The 19,312-nt window shown below is 40.8% G+C and overlaps 1 protein-coding gene across 3 annotated transcripts in view; it reads right to left on the reverse strand.

The window, feature by feature from the left end:
- Nucleotides 1-8,776: 8,776 nt before the first annotated feature.
- PROKR1 (prokineticin receptor 1) overlaps nt 8,777-19,312 on the reverse strand; it is a 33,701-nt gene continuing 23,165 nt past the window's right edge. For 2 of the 3 annotated variants that reach the window (XM_069582966.1, XM_069582969.1), the window contains one exon: nt 8,786-11,435. In XM_069582966.1, the coding sequence (XP_069439067.1) occupies nt 10,739-11,435 (697 nt within the window). In that variant the 3' untranslated portion in view covers nt 8,786-10,738. Of the gene's footprint in view, nt 11,436-19,312 lie in introns of all 3 variants that reach the window. The other variant, XM_069582968.1, reaches the window with a different exon arrangement.

The following is a 19,312-nucleotide window of genomic DNA, read 5'->3' on the forward strand; positions in this document are numbered from 1 at the left end:
TCTTTTATTTCTGAATGATCATTCTACTTTTCTCTATATATTCTATATTCTCTCTATATTTCAACTTTATCCATTTCAAAGGCTTCAGTTGTTGAGTTTGTATGAGGTTAGGAAGGTGTTAAGCCAGCTGGTTTATGGTCCATTTCTCTCCATATTATCAGGGGGGTGTTCACAGGTGAGAAGGCAGATCATTCAGTCTAATCTCCTTGTAAATCTCCCGATCACTGGATCTTCTATAATCAATGAATGATTTCATATGAAAAGAGTCCTCATCAGTAAAATTCTCTTAGTAGGATAACCCTGTTTCAGGATTACTTATGCTAAATGAAAATATAGTTTGTGCATTTACGAGTTAAGACCTCTAAAAAAGTCACAAAATCCTTGTGATGATCTGTGTTAAAAAAAAAAAAAAAAAGAATCATTTCAGATTTTAAATATCCCCTACCCAGTGAAATGACCCACAAATCTCAGTTAGAGACCTCATCTTTTATTTGGGAGCAAAGGCAATGTCTGATATAGGAAGGATGTAGGTAGCCACTAGATTGTCCTAGAAAATCCCTCCTTGACCTAAGCCTCTGGATTTCTTGAGACTTGAGATCATTAGTAAACCTTGGTACTGAAAAGGAGCTCTAATTTGTGAGTCTAATTTGACAATTTGATCCTTTGTGATAATTCAGTGTGGATGGTAGCCACACTCTTTAACTTCCAATTTTCTCCTATATTCCTCATCAATAAAAACTTGATGGATATAGCCAAATATTTTATCAGTACTTCAAAATCAATATATCTAATAATAAACTTATCTGCCCCCCTTAAATCAGTTTCTCCTCCTGAATTTCCAGTCAGCCAAACTCAAAACATCAGCATCATCCCTTCCTGCTCCCCTTTCCCTACTTCCAGTAACACTTTAAAACCTTCACTCCGGATCGGAAGAATCAATATAGTGAAAATGAGCATATTACCCAAAGCAATCTACAGATTCAATGCAATCCCTATCAAGCTACCAGCGGTATTTTTCACAGAGCTAGAACAAATAATTTCATAATTTGTAAGGAAATACAAAAAACCTCGAATACCCAAAGCAATCTTGAGAAAGAAGAATGGAACTGGAGGAATCAACCTGCCTGACTTCAGGCTCTACTACAAAGCCACAGTCCTCAAGACAGTATGGTACTGGCACAAACACAGACATATAGATCAATGGAACAAAATAGAAAGCCCAGCGATAAATCCACACACCTATGGACAGCTTATCTTCAACAAAGGAGGCAAGAATATACAATGGATTAAAGACAATCTCTTTAACAAGTGGTGCTGGGAAAACTGGTCAACCACTTGCAAAAGAATGAAACTAGATCACTTTCTAACACCATTTACAAAAATAAACTCAAAATGGATTAAAGATCTAAACATAAGACCAGAAACTATAAAAATCCTAGAGGAGAACACAGGCAAAACACTCTCTGACATAAATCACAGCAGGATCCTCTATGATCCACCTCCCAGAATACTGGAAATAAAAGTATAAATAAACAAATGGGATCTAATTAAAATCCAAATCTTCTGCACAACAAAGGAAACTATAAGCAAGGTGAAAAGACAGCCTTCTGAATGGGAGAAAATAATAGCAAATGAAGAAACTGACAAACAACTAATCTCAAAAATATACAAGCAACTTATGCAGCTCAATTCCAAAAAAATAAACAACCAAATCAAAAAATGGGCCAAAGAACTAAATAGACATTTCTCCAAAGAAGACATATGGATGGCTAACAAACACATGAAAAGATGCTCAATATCACTCATTATCAGAGAAATGCAAATCAAAACCACAATGAGGTACCATTTCACACCAGTCAGAATGGCAGCGATCAAAAAGTCTACAAGCAATAAATGCTGGAGAGGGTGTGGAGAAAAGGGAACCCTCTTACACTGTTGGTGGGAATGCAAACTAGTACAGCCACTATGGAGAACAGTGTGGAGATTCCTTTAAAAATTGTAAATAGAACTGCCTTATGACCCAGCAATCCCACTGCTGGGCATACACACCGAGGAAACCAGAATTGAAAGAGACACGTGTACTCCAATGTTCATCACAGCACTGTTTATAATAGCCAGGACATGGAAACAACCAGATGTCCATCAGCAGATGAATGGATAAGAAAGCTGTGGTACATATACACAATGGAGTATTACTCAGCCATTAAAAAGAATACATTTGAACCAGTTCTAATGAGGTGGATGAAACTGGAGCCTATTATGCAGAGTGAAGTAAGCCAGAAAGAAAAACACCAATACAGTATACTAACACATATATATGGAATTTAGAAAGATGGTAATGATAACCCTCTATGTGAGACAGCAAAAGAGACAGATGTTTAGAATGGACTTTTGGACTCTGTGGGAAAGGGAGAAGGTGGGACGATTTGGGAGAATGGCATTGAAACATGTATACTATCATGTAAGAAACGAATCGCCAGTCTATGTTCCATACAGGATACAGGATGCTTGGGGCTGGTGCATGGGGATGATCCAGAGAGATGATATGGGGTGGGAGGTGGGAGGGGGGTTTAGGGTTGGGAACTCATGTACACCCGTGGCTGATTCATGTCAATGTATGGCAAAACCAATACAGTATTGTAAAGAAAAATAAAGTAAAAATTAAAATTAAAAAAAAAAAAAAACCTTTACTCCATCCATGTCTTCCTATGTATTTTTAACTCCCTTCTAATGATCTCAGATGGTAAAGAATCTGCCTGCAATGTGGGAGACCTGGTTTGAAGATCCCCTGGAGAAGGGAATGGCTACTTACTCACTCGAGCATTCTGGCCTGGAGAATTTCATGGACAGAGGAGCCTGAAAGGCTACAGTCCATGTGGTCACAAAGAGTTGGACACGACTGAGTGACTTTCATTTTCTTTAACTTTCTAATGATCTATCTGGTTCTAGTTCTTCTGACAAAAATCCTTCCAACATATTAATCTTCCAATAGTACTCTTAACACATATGATGGACTGTTAGGGAAATATGGTAAAGGAGACATAGGACCATAAAACCTAATGATATATATCACAACCGTATATATATACAGTGTATCTTTTAGAAGTGGTACCATGAACAAGGTGAGAAGATGAAATTTTGAAAAATACTACAAAGGAAGTACATACTGCATGTGGAAGGTAGACATCTTAGAGGAACAAACTAAAAATTCCTTTCTGGATTAAAGCTTTTCTCACCACTATGGGTGATAACATACCAGAAATGAGAAAAATTGCAGGATTCACCATTTTGTTTTTCACCAACTGGGAAGAAGTCAAGAGGTTTTAAGAATGACCACCCATGGTTAATATTTCTGAGAATGATAAATGACTTAGCAAAATGGAAAGAGAAAATTAAAAGTCAGATAAAAACTTGTTTTTAAATCTTACAGGGTGGGTAACCCATAAGAGATATGCATGATTGCCTTCTTCCACTAGAATTCACAGTGCTGTGATTGATACTCTACCAGCCAGAGAACTATCAGGAAAAATGGGATTGGGGATTATCCTTAATAAAGGACAAGTATGTAATGGTACAGATAAGACTAAGAAGAAGTAACTAGGAGTAGTGAGCTCCCTAAAGCCAGCAACAAAGGCAGCCAAGATCTTCCCCAGCCCCAAAGGAAAAGGGGAGGAGCAGTACCCAAGGGGACCAACAGCTATAGAATGTAGCCCCTGTGATCTGGAAAGTTGGGAGTCAACTGAATAAATTCCCATCTTCATTCTGTCTTGTCCTCTGACCCTCTGCTAGTGTCTGCCATTGACTTAATTCAACAAAAAGCTAGAAGAAATACAATATATGGCTTATCAATGGTATAACCCCAAAGTCAGTCTCCTAGGTTCTAGAACAGAGTAGAGGGAGGATTCAGAGACACAAAGAAGAAATTGTTGTTGCTTTTCATTCGCTGTTCAACTCTGCAACCCCATGGACTGCAGCACGCCAGGCTTCCTTGTCCTTTCCTATTTACTGGAGTTTGCTCAAACTCATGTCCATTGAGTGATGCCACCCAACCATTTCATCCTCTGTCACCCTCTTCTCTTCCTGCCTTCAATCTTTTCCAGCATCAGAGTCTTTTCCAATGAGCTGGCTTTTTGTATCAGGTAGCCAAAGTATTGGCACTCCAGCATCAGTCCTTCCAATGAATATTCAGGGTTAATTTCCTTTAGGATTGACTGGTTTGATCTCCTTGCTCTCCAAAGGACTCTCAACAGTCTTCTCCAGCACTAATTCGAAAGCATCAATTTTTCGGCGCTCAGCCTTATGGTCCAACTCTCAAAGCCATACATGACTACTGGAAAAACCTTTCAAGAAAGCCTTCAAGTTCTATTTTTCCACCAAATGACTAGTGGAGGAGAAAGAGAAATAGGAGGGGAAAAATAAGATGAAATTGGGAATAATTAATTTAGGGAAGATTATCATTGACTGAAGTGAAGATTCAGTGGCTCTCCTTGAGCTGAAGGAACAATCCAAAACCCATGTGCACCTGTTTAGCAACAGTGAATCTCAGGATGCACGTGTGTGTGCTGTCGCTTCAGTCATGTCTGACTATTTGTCTCTATGGACAGTAGCCCGCCAAGCTCCTCTGTCCATGGGATTCTCCAGGCAAGAATACTGCAGTGAGCTGCCGTGTCCTCCTCCAGGGGATCTTCCCCACCCAGGGATCAAATCAATGTCTCTTTACGTCTCCTGCATTGTCAGGCAGATTCTTCACCACTAGTGCTGCCTGGGAAGCCTGAACCCCAGGATAGGACTTAAAATAAGATAAAAGACCCAACCCACCAATCATGGCTATAAGTAGTCCTCTCTTCCCAAACTAAGCAAAGCAGAACATGGAGCACATGCTATCTAGCTGAAGCTCAAATGGAAGAAACAAACAGAGAAGACATGAAATCACTGTAGTTGGGCAGTTGAGCTGGTTCTGCCCAAGGTCAGTAAAATTAAAAAAATTTAAAAAAAGTAGGACAACAATGCACATTTATGCAAAAAAGAAAGTAAGAAAGAAGAAAAAAGAGGAAAAAGAAAGAGACCCTGCAAAAGAAAAATGAAGTCTACTATGGAATAAATAAATATCAAAGGAACAAAGAGAAACAAATACAGCAAATGTTAGAAATCTTAAACACATAGAGAGAATATGAAAACTCTGAAGAAAGAAATACATTTGTTAAACATAATGAAATAAAAAAATGTATTTCAGAGATAAGGATACTACTCACTTCCAACCAAGAGTAAAGCTCTAAAGAGAGAAAGCTTGCTCCCTTAGTTACTTACAAGACACAGAAAGAATAAAAATAAAAGAAATGTATATTCAACTCAAGAATGTATGAAAGGGTCAACAATATTAAAATGAGGAAAAGAGAGACAAAATGAAACTATTGGTTTGGACAAAAGTTCATTTGGGTTTTTCCAGAACATTATGGAGAAAAATCCGAGGGAACTTTTTGGTCAATCCGATATAAGACCTAAAAGTAACAAAACAAAAGAAGAAAAGCAGTCATTTGATAGGTAAATCTGTCTTGTGTTTTCCATCAACCAAATGCCTGGTCTCTTTGAGACCAATTGCTAAAGAACAGGAGCTGAATTTGTGTTGCATTCATTATTGTAACTTCACAGTCTAAGACAATATATGGTTGTTTTGCCTTGGCCTTCCTCTCAGGCAGGTGTTCTTAACAAGTTTAGGGGCCATAAACACTGATGGTGGGCTTTCCTGGTGGCTCAGACAGTAAAGAATCTGCCTGCAGTGCGGGAGACCTGGGTTCAATCCCTGGGTTGGGAAGATCCCCCAGAGGAGAGCATGGCAATCCACTCCAGTATTCTTGCCTGGAGAATCCTATGCACAGGGGAGCCTGGAAGTCTACAGTCCATGGTGTTGCAAAGAGTCCAAGACGACTAAGCGACTGAGCACAGCACAAACGTTGATAGAAAAAATCAACTGTTACTCTCTCACTAACCTATAATTAAACTTTAGTAATTCCTGCTATTATGACATAAGCAACAAATCCTTTGAATATTAACATTCGCTGAAACTGTTCCCAAGAGAAATGATAAGATACTTTATATTACATTGCAGCTTGAAAAGAGAGCTCAAAATGTCATTCACATTCATCACTACTTCGGAAGCATGGTAGTTATTCAGTTCAGTTCAGTTCAATTGCTCAGTCCCGTCCAATTTTTTGCAGCCCCATGGACTGCCACACGCCAGGCTTCCTTGTCCATCACCAACTCCCAGAACTTGCTCAAACTCATGCCTATGGAGTTGGTGATGCCATCCAACCATCTCGGTAGTTATAACAACCGTCATGGTAGTTAATAACCCTGATCTTAATCTGATAATTTAAGGCCTTAAATATTTAACTTAAAAATTTAATATAAATATTGATATTATACTATAAAATTTTAAAAATATTTTGATAAGAGTATGTCCATATAATTGAGTTTTTGGCATACCTATGTATTTTATTTAATATCTTTTATTCATTATACTGTTTTCAGGAGGGGCTATGAACTTCAGAAGATGTCAGAAGCACCCATGACATTCAAAGGTTAAGAACTCTATATCAGGGTCAGCTGCTGAGGGTAATAAAAACTTCTCAGAGAAGGAAAAATGAAGGTGGGATTTGTGTCATTCTTAGAGCCTTATAACTTTCTTTTATATTCCTAGGGATCCCCAACTAAGCATTTAAAGAAAGAATGGCTGAGAAAATCTGATAAACTTAAGAGATGATTTATCACAAAGGAGGCAGGGATTTATTTGGTATACTAGAAGGCAGATGGAAGATCTGCGAAGGCTGCAGCACAGACTGACACAAGCTCGGGCTTGTGATCACAAGCTCGAGTCCCCGAGTGGAGCTTCTCGTGTTCAGATCTCAACCATTCACTCCTTGAGTGGCCTTGAGCAGCTCTGTTTCCTCATCTAGAAAGTGAGAGTCACACACACCCCCACTTGGAGGGTCTTTTCTGAGGACTGTGCAAGGTAATTCCTGTAACCTGCTCAGCTCAGCCCCTGACACTTGGTGGATGCCCCCCACTGCAGGTTTTTTAAAGTCAGCCAAATTTGTTTTCAACTTCCTCCTCCACATCCTTTCTGTACTTTTTCCGCCTAATAATGAGATGCCTCCCTCACCGCATCATACAGACTGGCTTTCCAAAGCTGCTCTCTGTCTCTCCTTCCCTCCACCCTCTACTCCTATCAGAACCCACTCTCAGATAAGCCCTGCACTATTACTTATGTCTCTGTGTGTTTTTCAGTGCTTAGTCACCTCTTCCAGGGATGACAGTCTTATCGTTGAGTGAGAAGCCTTTTCTCCCAGCAAAAGACCAATTTCGGTTTACTGGAGCAGATAAAAGAGATGTTTCTCTTCCCATGTAAAGTGCTTGCCTTCTGCTTTTCTACACCCCACTTGTCCTGTTCAAGTCTGACCTTGTCCACAGTCTCTTTACCTCTCATTTTCACTTCTGATGCCACTGAACACATAGGCTTGCCCTTCATCTGGGCACCAGACTAAGGCAGTCTTCTTTATCATTTTTCTCTGCTTTTCTAGGGCAAGGCAGCTATTCTCAGGGACAGGGGCCTTATAACTTTCTTTTATATTCCTAGGGATCCCCAACTAAGCATTTAAAGAAAGAATGGCTATAAACATTTTTAGGAGTTCTTCCCTAAAACCTCCTGATCTCCATGTCTGTGCTGAAAGTTCCCAGGGGTAGCATGAGTTAAACTTGGCTTGCAAAGGAACCAGGAATGTCTCTGTTAAACTCTTTAAGGGTCTCTAGAGAAGGTCAAGCTGGAGATGAACAGTCCTCTCAAGGGTTCTTGGAAAGGATCCTTCTCTTTCCAAGACTGATGCTCCCTACATTCATGAATGCTATGGTAGAAAAACTCTGGACTGGGCTTCAGGAGCTTTGGGGTCTAACCCTGGCTCTTACAGTTACCAGCTGTGTGATATTGAACTTTTCTTCCCCTCTCTGGATTTCAGTTTCATTACCTGCAAAATAAATCATTGGAATTTGATATTCTTACACTCTAGGAAGGAGAACTGGATTCATTCTTTGTGGACACATTCCAAAATTAATCATATTTTTCAAGAAACAGGACGTGTGTTTATAATTTTCTGGCAATCTTACAATTTCTTGAACATTCTTTTCCACATTGAGCATGGAACTTGTTTCACGCTTCAGGGCTTGCTATGCTGACTGCCATTTCATAATGTCTTTAAGAAATTATTCTTTAAATGTATACTCATTAGGTAAAACCTCTCAAAGTTTTACTCTAAACCTGCCCTCCTCTTTTACTTTGGTTAAGGAGATGGTTTGATTTTATAAAATCATGTTTTTATTCTTCTGTGTGGGACAATGTGCATATCTCTTTGCATACTGAAACTATTTAGAAAATAGAAAAGCAATACACAAGGACAGTGCCATCTTGTTGGATTTTCTACCAGTTTTTAGAGAAGCCATTAGCTGGACAGACCACTGCTCAGTTCAGTGACTCAGCCGCTAATCTGAAAGAGATGTAGTACACTAAGTTAATCTCCTGGCTCACTTTCCATGTGTGGACATTGACCCTGTTCAAAGATTTATGTAACCAGTATAAAGTGGTCCTCTGATTTCCAGTCTTGGCACTCAGGTGCTATGGATTTACCAAAGTAAATTTATAGGAGAAAAATATAAACCAGCTAAATCTCTTTAGGATGGAGAGAAGTTCACAGGCAAGAAGAACATGAAATCGCATTGTTCTCAGAAGTCATATGATCATGGAATCAGCATCTATTCAGTGTTCACTCAGAAAACCATCACAGTGTAACCGGGAAAAGAATGGGGGAGGGAGAAAATTACAGGAATACTATGGTTAATAATTATATATAGGGAGAGACACTTGATAATAACATTTTCATTCATTGTACAATAACAAACAGACATAATATCTAGAAATATTACAGACAGGCAAACAAGTGAAAATTTGATATTTTGGGCTGAAAATCAGGAACAGGTTCGATTGTAACATGTAAAAAGCTCCCATTTAATAGAGTCAACTCATGTTTAACATTCCTAATGGAAAAGATGAACATAAGGACAACAAATTATGTCATTTTATTATTTTTCAGTTCAAAAATTAAACTTTCCTAGTTTTAGAATGCGATAGAATTGCCTTCCAAAGCAGATTGGCTTCAGGCTAATATTTTAATTAGTTTTCATTCTCTGAGAGTATTCTAGTTAAACCAGAGGGTAAATCTGCTGGATGATGAATAAAAGGAAACAAAGAGGTTTTAGAAATATGTCTTCCAGGCAAATATAGTAACTATTTAAAAACAACAACAACAACTTTGCCACCAAAACTAAAGAGTTGACTATATTTGGAGGGGGAAACACCATACATACATCACTTAAATAGCATTATGTCAATAGATGTGCTGCTCTAGAATTATTTAATAAGAAGATAAGTCCATTCCACATCTATCCACCCCCATGAGATGAAACCAGACAGAGAAACAAGTATCACATCCCCCAGATTCACATGGCTAGAAACAGGCATGACTGATACTTCCATGATCAATCACAAAAATGCTCTGATTCTGAAGTTTCTAAAACCTTGAGCTCGTTTTCTCACTGGAGACCTATCTACCATTTCCTTTCACAATTCTGCCACCAAATTTCAATGCCTTATTGTACCAATCTGTTATTAGGAACATAATGCATATATAGAACTGCTAACAGGGGTAAAGGAATAATTCACACAAACAATATGAAAGGGAGAGATGGTGAGGATTCTAGATATATAAGCTAAGATGACACGCTTTTCCTTTCCAGGGCGCTACACATAGCTATTAGTCTACTCTTGATTACTTGCACGGTTCAAAGAGTTTTTCCTATTATCTCATTGGTTCTTCATGGTCACTGCACTGGTAGCTGTCACAGGTATTATATCACCTTCATTGCCTCCGAGAGGCCTTACCCAGGCCCATACAGGTGATAGATCCAAGCCTGGGTCATATCTTCTGCTTCCAAATTTCCAAAGCCAAAACACCAAACAAAGGAGGTGGATTAAAGAGAGGGACAAGCCCTCAATAAGCCTGTAGTCTCTGAATCTCACTGTTGCCCCCACCACCACCACCACCACCATCACCACCACCTATTTGTATGTTTCTTTCTTTCCTGGGTGCCCAGGGTGAGAGTCAGAACCAGGCATAGAAGGGAAGATTGCAGAAAGAGCCAGGAACCTGCTTTGTATTCTTGCCCCAGGCCAGCAAGTGTTAGGAATGAACTCAAGCCTAAGAACAATCCCAGAGATAGGTTATCGCAGTATCTGATGAGTAGCTGAGATGATCCAGAGAGAAGCTCACCCTACAAACATATATACCACGGTTGTAGGTGACTACTCAGGCTCCCTTCTGGAAAACCCATCATTCCACACTATGTCTCTTTTTTGTTTGTTTGTTTTTTGGTTTAATCCCTATTTCTTTATGCCAGTCAAATATAGTCAACTGATATAGATTTCACCAGTGCCTACACTTTGCACAAATTAGATGTTCATTGAATGTCAGCCACTGGTAGTGGAGTAGTCACACCAGTTTTAGAGATTCTGAGCTCCCGGAACACAGCACTGACATATTTGTCCATTTCTTTTGCCCTGTGGCAGACCTAGAGTTCTTGGTTGATAGTGTGGGCTTAAGCACATTGTCAGGGGCCCAAAGGTCCTGTTCTGGAGTTATTTCAGCCTGATGCAGTCCACCTCTTCTGTGGCAGGCACCCCCGTGGTTTTGAGGTCAAGATCCCCACTGGACTTACTGCCGTTGTAAGAAGCCTTCCAGTGGAGTAGCATAATCTTCTTGAAGTACTTGATGGTGTTATTCTTGACAGTCACAAAGCACACGGTGTTGATCATGCTGTTGCTCATGGCAATGCACTCGACCACATAGAAGGCCGTGAGATAGTGTTTCTCCTTCACAAACACTGTGGGGAAGAAGTCCCGCACGATGGCGAAGCCGTAGAAGGGCGCCCAGCACAGCACGTACGCAGTGAGGATGCACATGAGCACCAGGACCGTCTTCCGGCGACAGCGCAGTCGCTTCCGGATCTGCTCCGTCTGGAAACCAGGGACGGCCTTGAACCAGAGCTCTCGGGAGATCCTGGCATAGCATAGGGTCATGGTGACCACTGGGCCCACGAACTCGATGCCAAAGATGAAGAGGAAGTAGGACTTGTAGTAGATCTGCTGGTCTACTGGCCAGATCTGGCCGCAGAAAATCTTCTTCTGGCTCTTGACAATGATGAGGACTGTTTCCGTGGTGAAGTAGGCTGATGGGATGGCAATGAGGATGGACACCACCCACACCAAGGCAATCAAGCCGGTGGCTGTTTGATACTTCATCCGGGGTCTCAGCGGGTGGACAATGGCCAGATATCTAGGATAAGGACACAGTTGGTATCAACACGTAGTAAGGAAGTGCTGGAGGATATTATTTTTGCAACATTGAGGCACAATCAAATGGCACCTATGGTATGTGGACTTCCAGGAAGGGCAGACTTGCATGCCAGCTCCAGCCCCACATCTTACTAGCTGTGCAACCTCAGGCAAGTTATTTTTAATTGAAGGACACCTGTTTTACAATGTTAATTTCTGCTGTATAGCAAATATACATCCCTGTGCTATACAGTAGGACCTTGCTGTTTAGCCATTCTATATATAATAGTTTGCATCTGCTAATCCCAAACTGGTAATCTATCCCTGCTCCAATCCCCACCCCTTGCCCCTTGGCAAAAACAAGTCTGTTCTGTATATCTATGAGTCTCTTCTGTTTCATAGATAAGTTCATTTAGGTCATGTTTTATGGCAATCCACTCCAATATTCTCACCTGGAAAATTCCATGGACAGAGGAGCCTGGTAGGCTACAGTCCATGGAGTCACAAAGAGTCGGACACGACTGAGCCACTTCACTTCACTTCACTTCTTAGATTCCACATACAAGGGATACCTAATGATATTTATCTTTCTCTTTCTGGCTTACTTCACTGAGTATGATAACTTCTAGGTCCATCCTTGTTGCTGAAAGTGACATTATTTCATTGTTTATGGCTAAGTAATATTCCATTGTATATATGTACCACATCTTTGTCCATTCAGCTGTCGATGGCCATTTAGGTCCATGTCTTGTCTATTACAAATAGTATGGCTATGAACATAGGGCTGCATATATCTTTTTGAATTAGCATTTTCTCCAGATATATGCCCAGGCCAGGCAACTTATATTTAATCTCTCTGAATCTCAACTTCCTTATCTGCAAAAGTTTTTGCTTGTTTGTTTTTTAAAGATTAAACGTGCCATTACATACACAATTTCTGGCACAGTTTTAAACATGGCATATACTCAATAAATGGCAACTATTATTATTAAAAGTAATAATAACATCTCCTATTGGTTTCTAGCCTGGCACTATTCCAGGTCCATGCTGTTTTCAGGGAAATTCACTCTAATTACCCCACAGTTTAGAGTTAATAGGACTTGAAAATTCCAAGGACTTGTTGGGAGAATTTGCCCTTTCTGATAGAAATAGTGGGCAAGGTTTTACTTTCATTCAATACTTTTAAATACATTAAAAACATTGCTCTACATGCAAAGGTGAAAGAAAACCATGTGACCATTTATCTTATTTTTCAGGCTGGAAAATGCAGCTTAGTGTGAAATGACGGACTTTCTTAAGGTCATATACCATAGTATTCTCAATAGAAAACATTTAACCCTATCTCACATGGTTGATGTGAAAATCAATTGAGAATACACATGAACATGTTTTTTGAACCACAAAGCAACAGACATTAAAAGATATTGCTTTTGTCCTTTCCCCCTAAACCACACTGCTGTTACCACAGTCATCCAGGAAAGAAGAGAGAGCATTTTCTGGGGGATGTGAGTCATTCGTGCAGTATGAAAGCATCCTTCCCAGAGAGAGTGCACACACTTAGGCAGACAGCTCTGATTTCCTGGAAGACATTCTGTCTGGCAGGGGGTAGAAGCAGGAGAAGGAGAAAGATGGAAAGTGAAGTGGGAGGGAATGACTAATCAACACTGGAAATAAACATATCCTCACACGTCCACAGCTTATTCTTGGTAAAACCAAGGCAAACATGACAGGGGCCTGAAGAAAGCTAAACAATTCTGTTTTCTTTGCAACTGATCCCCTTAAGGTCATCTTACTTGGGATTCTGATTGGAAGAAGTGGTTCATTTTTTTTTTTTCCATATCATATTTCTGCTGTTTCTGTCCATCCCAGAACACAGACAACCAACCCGACTGAGTGTCATTTGGAGAGTTCACTGGCACAAGACTTCTGCTCTCTTCCAGATGTTAGATGAAGTTGGATGGGTTGGGTTCACCCTGGCCACCCAGCTGACTGCTTGACAGGTTCTACCACCAACAACAAACCCTGGTAGTCACCAGTCTCCCAGGCTGGATGCTGAGGGTGAAATGGGAATGCCTGCAGCGTGTTGGCAGTGCCTTTGCCAATGCATGCAGTGGACCTCCCTGAAGACCATGTCACTCCTGCCGTAGGAGGGCATCCAATCTGCTCTGAGTCATATCAAAAACTAAGAGTTTAGAGCTTCTGTTCTCATCATCTCTCTCTCTTATCTACCCCACCGTGTTCTGCTGATTACTCTGTCAAAGAGTGTTTCTGTATTCATACTTGCTTGCTATCTGAACTTACACTATACAATTCTATTCCTTCTTTTCCCACTAGTAATTTCCTAAGTTTTTATGCTGTTTCAAACTCAGAGTGTTTTTTCAATGACCATGTAGGAGAGAATACTGATCCAGGAATGAGAATATTAAGAATCTAATCCCAGCTTTGCCACAGACTTATTATATGAATTTGTCATTTTCTTAGCCCTGTGGACTCAATTTCCTTATCTGTGACATGGGAATATCAACTGCCTTTCCAAACTCACAGAGATACTATGAGGCTCCAAAGTGACACTGCATATAAACAATAAACTGTTAATATGCAAGAAATTTTTATTATCCTAAAATGTATTTTTCAGAGCTATTTTGTATAGCAAGCAATTTGTTTTCACCTGTTACTTGTAAATCCTGCATTTGCAAGTTCTCTGCTACTTGGCTCTATTTTATTGGATCTACTTTATTGGATTTATTCATCTTTGCATCAACACTAATCTTCAGGGTAGTCTGTGACTGTCCATCAGTTCATCCTGACATCACCCCACCTCCATTCCCAAGGTTAGCACCAGGAGGTGTGCAAGAGGCCTTCCAAATACATTTACCAATAAGCAAATTGCAGAAAACTGTTTCAAGGATAGCCACCAGCCTTGGCTATGCTACACTCCGAACTCCATTATTAGTAAGTAATAGTCACTCAGTCGTGTCTGACTCTTTGTGACCCCATGGACTGTAGCCCACCAGGCCCCTCTGTCCATGGGATTCTCCAGGCAAGAACACTGGAGTGGGTTTCCATTCCCTTCTCCAGGGGATCAACCCAACCCAGGGATTGAACCCAGGTCTCCTGCATTGCTGGCAGATTCTTTACTACATGAGCCACCAAGGAGGCATATTATTAGTAATACTTGCTAAAGTTCGTAAAGCAGCTTACAATTTACAGAGCGTTTTCAAATCTACTTTCTCATTAGATAACCCCAACCCTATTGCTAAGGAAGCAAAGATGCCCATCTTACAGATGAGCAAACTGAGATGTGAAGAAGTTAAATAACTGTCAAAAGCCATGCAGCTAGTAGTTGACAGAACTAGGCTGTATATTGTCACCCTGCTTATTTAACTTATATGCAGAGTACATCATAAGAAACTCTGGGCTGGAGGAAGCACAGGCTGGAATCAAGATTGCCAGGAGAAATATCAATAACCTCAGATATGCAGATGACACCACCCTGATGGCAGAAAGTGAAGAAGAACTAAAGAGCCTCTTGATGAAGGTGAAAGAGGAGAGTGAAAAAGTTGACTTAAAGCTCAACATTCAGAAAACTAAGATCATGGCATCTGGTCCCATCACTTCATGGCAAATAGAGGGGGAAGCAGTGGCTGACTTTATTTTTCTGAGCTCCAAAATCACTGTAGATAGTGATTGCAGCCATGAAATTAAAAGACACTTACTCCTTGGAAGGAAAGTTATGACCAACCTAGATAGCATATTAAAAAGCAGAGGCATTACTTTGTCAACAAAGGCCTGTCTAGTCAAGGCTACGGTTTTTCCAGTGGTTGTGTATGGATGTGAGAGTTGGACTATAAAGAAAGCTGAGCGCCAAAGAATTGATGCTTTTGAAGTGTGGTGTTGGAGAAGACTCTTGAGAGTCCCTTGGACTGCAAGGAGATCCAACCAATCCATCCTAAAGGAAATCAGTCCTGAATATTCACTGGAAGGACTGATGCTGAAGCTGAAACTCTAGTACTTTGGCCACCTGATGCGAAGAGCTGACACATTTGAAAAGACCCTGTGCTGGGAAAGATTGAGGGCAGGAGGAGAAGGGGATGACAGAGGATGAGATGGTTGGATGGTATCACCGACTCAATGGACATGGGCTTAGGTGAACTCCAGGAGTTGGTGATGGACAGGGAGGCCTGGCGTGCTGCGGTTCATGGGGTCGCAAAGAGTCAGACATGACTGAGAGACTGAACTGAACTGATAGTGATGATGCAGATCCATCGTATCTTGTTCCAAATCCAGTGCGTTCTCCAGTACTCCATTTGTTCTTTCCATTTCCAACCAGAACAAGCAACCCTTCATCCTTCCCTCCTGAAATCCTAGCAGCCTCTCTCTTCTTTTCATCATAGTCAGTTTCTACCTATAGATGTTCCAACGTAGAGTTAGATAGTTGGCAACTACTTTTCTTTGCTTAGGAGTATGCCATTGGCTTGACCAGTGTGTCTAACACTACAATGGCTCAGGTTCAGATACACTTACAGTCAGTATTTCCCAGAGAACAAAGAATGAAGGCTGCCAGACAAAGAAATGTCCAGCCACTAGCTGTGTGATGGCAGTGGGTTGTGTGACTAAGCAAAAAGGCTTGGAGCTCCTTTTCTGTCCCCAGGACTCAGCCCCAGATCTCATCATGGTAAATGGTGATGACAGTGGCTACTAGGTGGCTCATGGGATGGGCAGCTAATGCACAACCTGCTCCTTAAGCAACCAAAAAGCTCACCAGGAAGTATTTGTGCTTCCTAAGGCTGAGTGCTGTTCCTCCTGCCTTAGTTGCCTCATCCAGACAGTAGAGAAGAGCGGCCAATAGGCAGGCTGACTGGTCAGCTTCCCCTAGATTCCAGGTAAAAGAAGGGACTTCAGTGCCCTATGTGCCTGAGATCCCCAAGGATTGTGCGGCCATCAAAGAGGAAACCCAGACCTAGGGGACAGGGTGCTCTGAGGGTTTTTCTCAGTTCCCTGCTACCCCCAGGTCTAACTCCCTGTGCCCAGATTTTGTGATCCTATAGCGCAAAATTTTATTTTAAAATTTTATTTTATTTTTAATTGGAGGATAATTACTTTACAATATTGTGATGGCTTCTGTCATATGTCAACATGAATCAGCCATAGGTATACACACGTCTCCTCCTTCTTAAACTTCCTTCCCACTTCCCTCCCCATCCCACCCCTCTAGGTTGTCCCAGAGCACCAGCTTTGGGTTCCCTGTATCATACAACAAATTCCCACTGGCTCTCTACTTTACATATGGTAATGTATAATGTTTCAATGTTACTCTCTCAAATCATCCCACCTTCTCTCTCCCACACTGTGTCTGAAAGTCTGTTCTCTATGTCTGCATCTCCACTGCTGCCCTGTAGATAGGTTCGTCAGTACCATCCTTCTAGATTCCATATATATGAATTAATATACAGTATTTGTCTTTCTCTTTCTGACCTTCTTCACACTCTATAATAGGCTCTAGGTTCATTCACCTCATTAGAACTGATTCAAATGCATTCCTTTTAATAGCTGAGCAATATTCCATTGTGTATATGTATAATTTCTTTATCCATTCATCTGTCAGTGGACATCTAGAGTGATTCCATGTCCTAGCTATTGTAAATAGTGTTGCAATGAACATAGAGGTACATGTGTATTCTTCAGTTATGGTTTCCTCAGGGTATATGCCCAGTGGTGGGAGTGTTAGGTTGTATGGTAGTTTTATTCCTAGCATTTTAAGGAATCTCCAGTCTGTTCTTTACAGTGGCTGTTTCAATTTGCACTCCCACCAACAGTGTAAGAGGGTTCCTTTTTCTCCACACCCTCTCCAACATTTATTGTTTGTAAACTTTTTGATGAGGGCCATTCTGATGGGTGTGAGATGATACCTCATTGTAGTTTTGATTTGCCTTTCTCTAAGAAGGAGCGATGTTGAGCATCTTTTCACATGTTTCTTAGCCATCTGTATGCCTTCTTTGGAGAAATGTCCAAATCTTCTGCTTGCTTTTGGGTTCTGTTTGCTTTTCTGGTATTGAGCTTCATATGCTTGCATATTTTGGAGATTAGCTATTTGTCAGTTGTTTCATTTGCTATTCTCTCCCACTCTGAGGATTGTCTTGTCACCTTGCTTATGGTTTCCTCCTTTGTACAAAAGCTTTTAAGTTTAACTAGGTCCCATTTGTTTACTTTTTAGAGCAGGCTTCTGTTCTTTCTGAGCTCTACTCTCTTGCATTCTTTGCTCTGTCCCCACACCTCTTGTCCTCCCTGGATCTCACTCTCACCTCAAGCATTCTCACCTCTCAGCTTTTGCAAACACCATTCTACCCTGTTAGAAATCCTTTCTTCTTCTTTACTGATAGTCACTGGTTGAAGCCAAGTTAAAAATCTGTCTCCTGCATGAGGCCTCCTTTGACTCTTCCGGTATTGGATGATCTTCCCCTTTTCTAAATTTCATTTCAAACTGACACTTTACTTCCTCTCTAACTCTTCCATGTTAGTTCTCACCCCTCCCTGCACCCTGGATGACAAGCTTCCCAAGAATAGGGATCATGTCTTACTTCTTTCATAACCTTTTGCTGACTGTGAACTCTGGGTACTTAGAATCTTAATAAAACTTTACCCTCGACAAGTACCTAGCTGTGGATGAACAGAAATGTAATAGGCCATGGTGACCATTCTCAAACAAAATTGCAACCTGTTTTTGGAAAACAGGACATCAATGTGTTTACCCAGCATGAGACTGGCAGGCGGTCTGGAGCTCAATAAGACACTGGAAAAGCAGATGAAAAGATTCCAGCTGTGTTCTGTAGACAATGGTGGTGTTAGAGGTCTTTCAAGCAAGAGAGGGAGGGGTGTATGAGGCAGAAGATTAATTTGGCTGTAGTCTTGCTTTCTTCCCTCAGTCTACAGGGCCCTTCTCACTATTCCTACAACCTTCAATTTTGCTCCCATCTTGAGGCCTTTGCACCTTGGGTCTGGAATACTCTTTCCCAGTCTTTACAAGGCCAGTTTTTTTTGCCTCCATCATTCAGAGATCTGTTTCAATATCTCTTCTGAGATACTTTTCCTGACTCCCACCTAGAGCATCTCCCATGCTCCGTCACTCTCAGTGTTTGCTTGCGTGTCTGTCTGTCTTATTGAAGAACACTTAATTTATAATGTTGCGTTAGGTTCAGGTGTATAGCAAAGTGATTCAGTTATGCCTACATGTACTTGTTTTTTGGATTCTTTTTCATTATAGGGTATGTGTATTTTTGCTTTTACTCAGAGTATTTCTGATGTTCTGAAATTACCTTCCTTCTTTGCTTGCCTGGCTGATCTCTCTCCATCAAGCTTCATGAGTGCAAGGAATTTTTTGCTTATTCACCATCATTTCACCAGTGTTTGTAATAGTTGTCACATCAGAGGCTCTCTATAAAAATGCATTGTTTCAATGAACAAATGAGTGAATGAATGAATGTTTAGAATGGATTGTGAGAGAGTAGGGTTGGCAGAGGGGCAGAGCTGAAAAACAGAGGTGGCAGGAAGACCAAGAGAAGACTGTGAGAGTTCAGCCCATGCTGGAAAAGTGGGAAGTGGGAGCGGGGGTTGTGGGTGGGGGGTACTGTCAGGCCCTGGGAATAAAATGAATGGTGGAGAAAGGGAGAAAGCAGCAAGGACAAAAGGGATTTGCCAGGTTAGATGCCTGGGAGAACCTTGGAACCAATAGTAGAGACAGAGAACAGGTAGGAGATAAATAGTTTTGTTCTACTATAACTTGAGAGCTGTATTTCTTAGAAACTTTGTAGTATTATTTCTTTAATCAAATCATAAAACAACCACTGTGATGAAAGCAAAGAGGCTAGCCAATCAGAAATA

The sequence above is a fragment of the Ovis canadensis genome, chromosome 3 (assembly GCF_042477335.2).
Source record: "Ovis canadensis isolate MfBH-ARS-UI-01 breed Bighorn chromosome 3, ARS-UI_OviCan_v2, whole genome shotgun sequence".
In the NCBI taxonomy this organism is placed as follows: Eukaryota; Metazoa; Chordata; class Mammalia; order Artiodactyla; family Bovidae; genus Ovis; species Ovis canadensis.